Genomic DNA, 2,347 nt, shown 5'->3' with positions numbered 1-2,347 from the left:
TGATCGCCTGTGGGTATAACGTGATCGCCTGTGGGTATAACGTGATCGCCTGTGGGTATAGCATGATCGCCTGTGGGTACGTGATCGCCTGTGGGTACAACGTGATCGCCTGTGGGTACAATGTGATCGCCTGTGGGTACAACGTGCACCAGCGATGACCAGGCTGTTGTGTCCCAAATAGTCATAAATGGACCCAGATGCTTGATGCTTTGTCTGGGAACCTCCCACCACACGCAGAGTGGTGGCAAGGGCTGAGGTCACACAGGGAGTTGTGGCCTCCCTAGACCCTCTCCTGGGCTTCTTCTTTGGAGGCACCTGCACCGTGGATAAGCTTGGGTCTCCTAGGGGCTGGTTTCAGGAGGCGATGCTGGCTGAGGTCTAGTGACCCAGGGACTCCAGGAAACGCCCCTCACACATCAGCTGGAGCTCCAGGGAGTGGCCCCTGCCCAGTGAGGGTGGGAGTGGACAGGCGACATAGGCCAGGGGAAAGGGGGAGGAGGAGGAGGGAGAAGAGGAGGAGGAGGAGAGGGAAGAGGGGGAGGCCTGGGCACCCTTCAGGGATAGTGGCCACCACCCTGTGGACATCCTGCCCCTGCCTCTGGTCCTGCCCTACCCCAAGTACTAGGGGGAGGTAAGGGAGACAGTGACCTTCGGGCCAAATGTAAGGGGTGGCAGAAATCTCAGGATTCAAGATAAATAATATTTTAATATGACATTAAGCAATAAAAATTAATTTAAACAAATCCATGATGGACAAAATATTAACACTTCAGTTAAAGTCAGTGTGTGTCTGGCTCCCCTCCAGGGATTAACCTTCCTCCTCCCCTCTCTGGCTTGTCTCCCCTTGGTCATCCTTTCCCGCCTCTGCCGCCAGACCCCCACATCCCCAGGAATCTCTCACCCCTTACCTGCCCCACCAGCTCCTCAGGCTGGACCGGCTGCTTCCTCCAGGGGCTCCAGGGCCGAGGGCTCTGCTCTGCGATGCAGCCGTTGGGTGCACCAGGCCATGGGTTACCAGCGTCAGACCCAGCAGCAGCAGGGGCCAGCGCTGCCTGAGGTTGGGGCCTGGCTCACCAGGGGCCTCACGGCCCGGCTGGCCTGTCCCTGGCCTCATCAGCCCTCAGGGTCGGAGGCCCTTGTGGCCTGACTTGCAGCGTGGGCTCCCTGGAGAGTGGTGCCCCGGTCTCTCGCTGGCAGCAGCTGTCCCAGGGCACCCCAGTCCATGTGGCCCCATCCTCATCCTCTGGTCCCTGCCCCCAGCCAGGCCCCTTCCAGCATCCATGGCCGTTACCCCTGGGGTTCTGTCCCAGAGCCACATCTGCCAACTGCCCTGCTGTGGTCAGGATCCAGGGCTCAACTGCCTCCCACACCTGTCAGCTTGGCCTTGTCCCTGGGGCCCTGGGTGCTTTGTTCGGGGACCTCCCACCACAGACAGAGGGTCAGCAAGGGCTGAGGTCACACAGGGAGGTGGGCTGCACCCCTCAAGACCCTCCCCTGGGGCTTTCCTTTGGAGGAAACTACACCCTGGATGGGTTTGAGTCCCCTCGGGGCTGGTCCCAGGAGGTGATGCGCCTGACTTCCCTCCTTCCCCGAGGGCGCCGTGGGTCTGTGGAGCATCTCACTGGGGTCCAGAGAGCCGCCCAGCAGGAGTCCCCCAGGGCTTGAGCTCAGGGGGCTGGGCTGAGGCTCCTCCAAGCAGCCCTGGAGGGAGGTGTGGTTAGAGAGGAGGAAACAGGTTTGGGGTTAGCCAGAAGTCACTCAACGGTTCAAGTCCAGGAATCATGAGGTAAGAACGAAAATGCTGTTTAATGTACCATGTTCAGCACCTCACAGACCTCACATCACACAGACAAACAGACACAGAGACACACAGACACAGAGACACACAGACACACACACACACACCTCCCACCCCAGCTTCCTGAAGGTGTAATTGACAAAACTGTATATATTGACCACCTACAATGTGATGCTTTGCCACACTGTAAAATGATTAAATCAAGCTGACTCACACGTCCATCTCCTCACATACTTACGCTTTTGTAGTGAGAACACGGAAGATCTAATCTTAGCAATTTTCCAGTATACATTTATTAACTGTAGTCTCCATGTTGTACGATACATCTCCAGAGCTCATTCTTACAGATTTCATTCAGAGGCCAGTAGCTTCCTCCCGAGCGGTGAGCGCATCATGTCATGGCTTCTGACAGGCCCCCGGGTCCTCTCCCAGCCCGGCATCCCTGACCCTCTCCCAACATCTCGGGACCCTGTGCTTTGTTGGGGCGGGGAGCAGTGGCAGTGAGGAGGGACTGAGCACCTGTGCTGGGCAGCCAGGGCCAGGCTCTTT

The 2,347-nt window shown here is 57.9% G+C and overlaps 1 protein-coding gene across 2 annotated transcripts in view; it reads right to left on the bottom strand.

Annotated features, from left to right (window-relative positions):
- The window catches only part of IGLL1 (immunoglobulin lambda-like polypeptide 1), a 9,632-nt gene extending 8,279 nt beyond the window's left edge, over window positions 1-1,353 (bottom strand). Inside the window, exon 1 of one of the 2 annotated variants that reach the window (XR_001006095.1) lies at window positions 909-1,316. Coding sequence is in view for 1 of the 2 variants with exons in the window: in XM_011980155.1 (XP_011835545.1) it covers window positions 909-1,114 (206 nt within the window). In the remaining variant the exon portion in view is untranslated. Of the gene's footprint in view, window positions 1-908 lie in introns of both variants that reach the window. The other variant, XM_011980155.1, reaches the window with a different exon arrangement.
- Window positions 1,354-2,347: the final 994 nt, after the last annotated feature.

This window comes from Mandrillus leucophaeus, unplaced genomic scaffold, assembly GCF_000951045.1.
Source record: "Mandrillus leucophaeus isolate KB7577 unplaced genomic scaffold, Mleu.le_1.0 Scaffold2087, whole genome shotgun sequence".
Classification (NCBI taxonomy): Eukaryota; Metazoa; Chordata; class Mammalia; order Primates; family Cercopithecidae; genus Mandrillus; species Mandrillus leucophaeus.
Note: the sequence above shows the minus strand (reverse complement) of the source record. Positions and strands in the feature narration are given on the sequence as shown.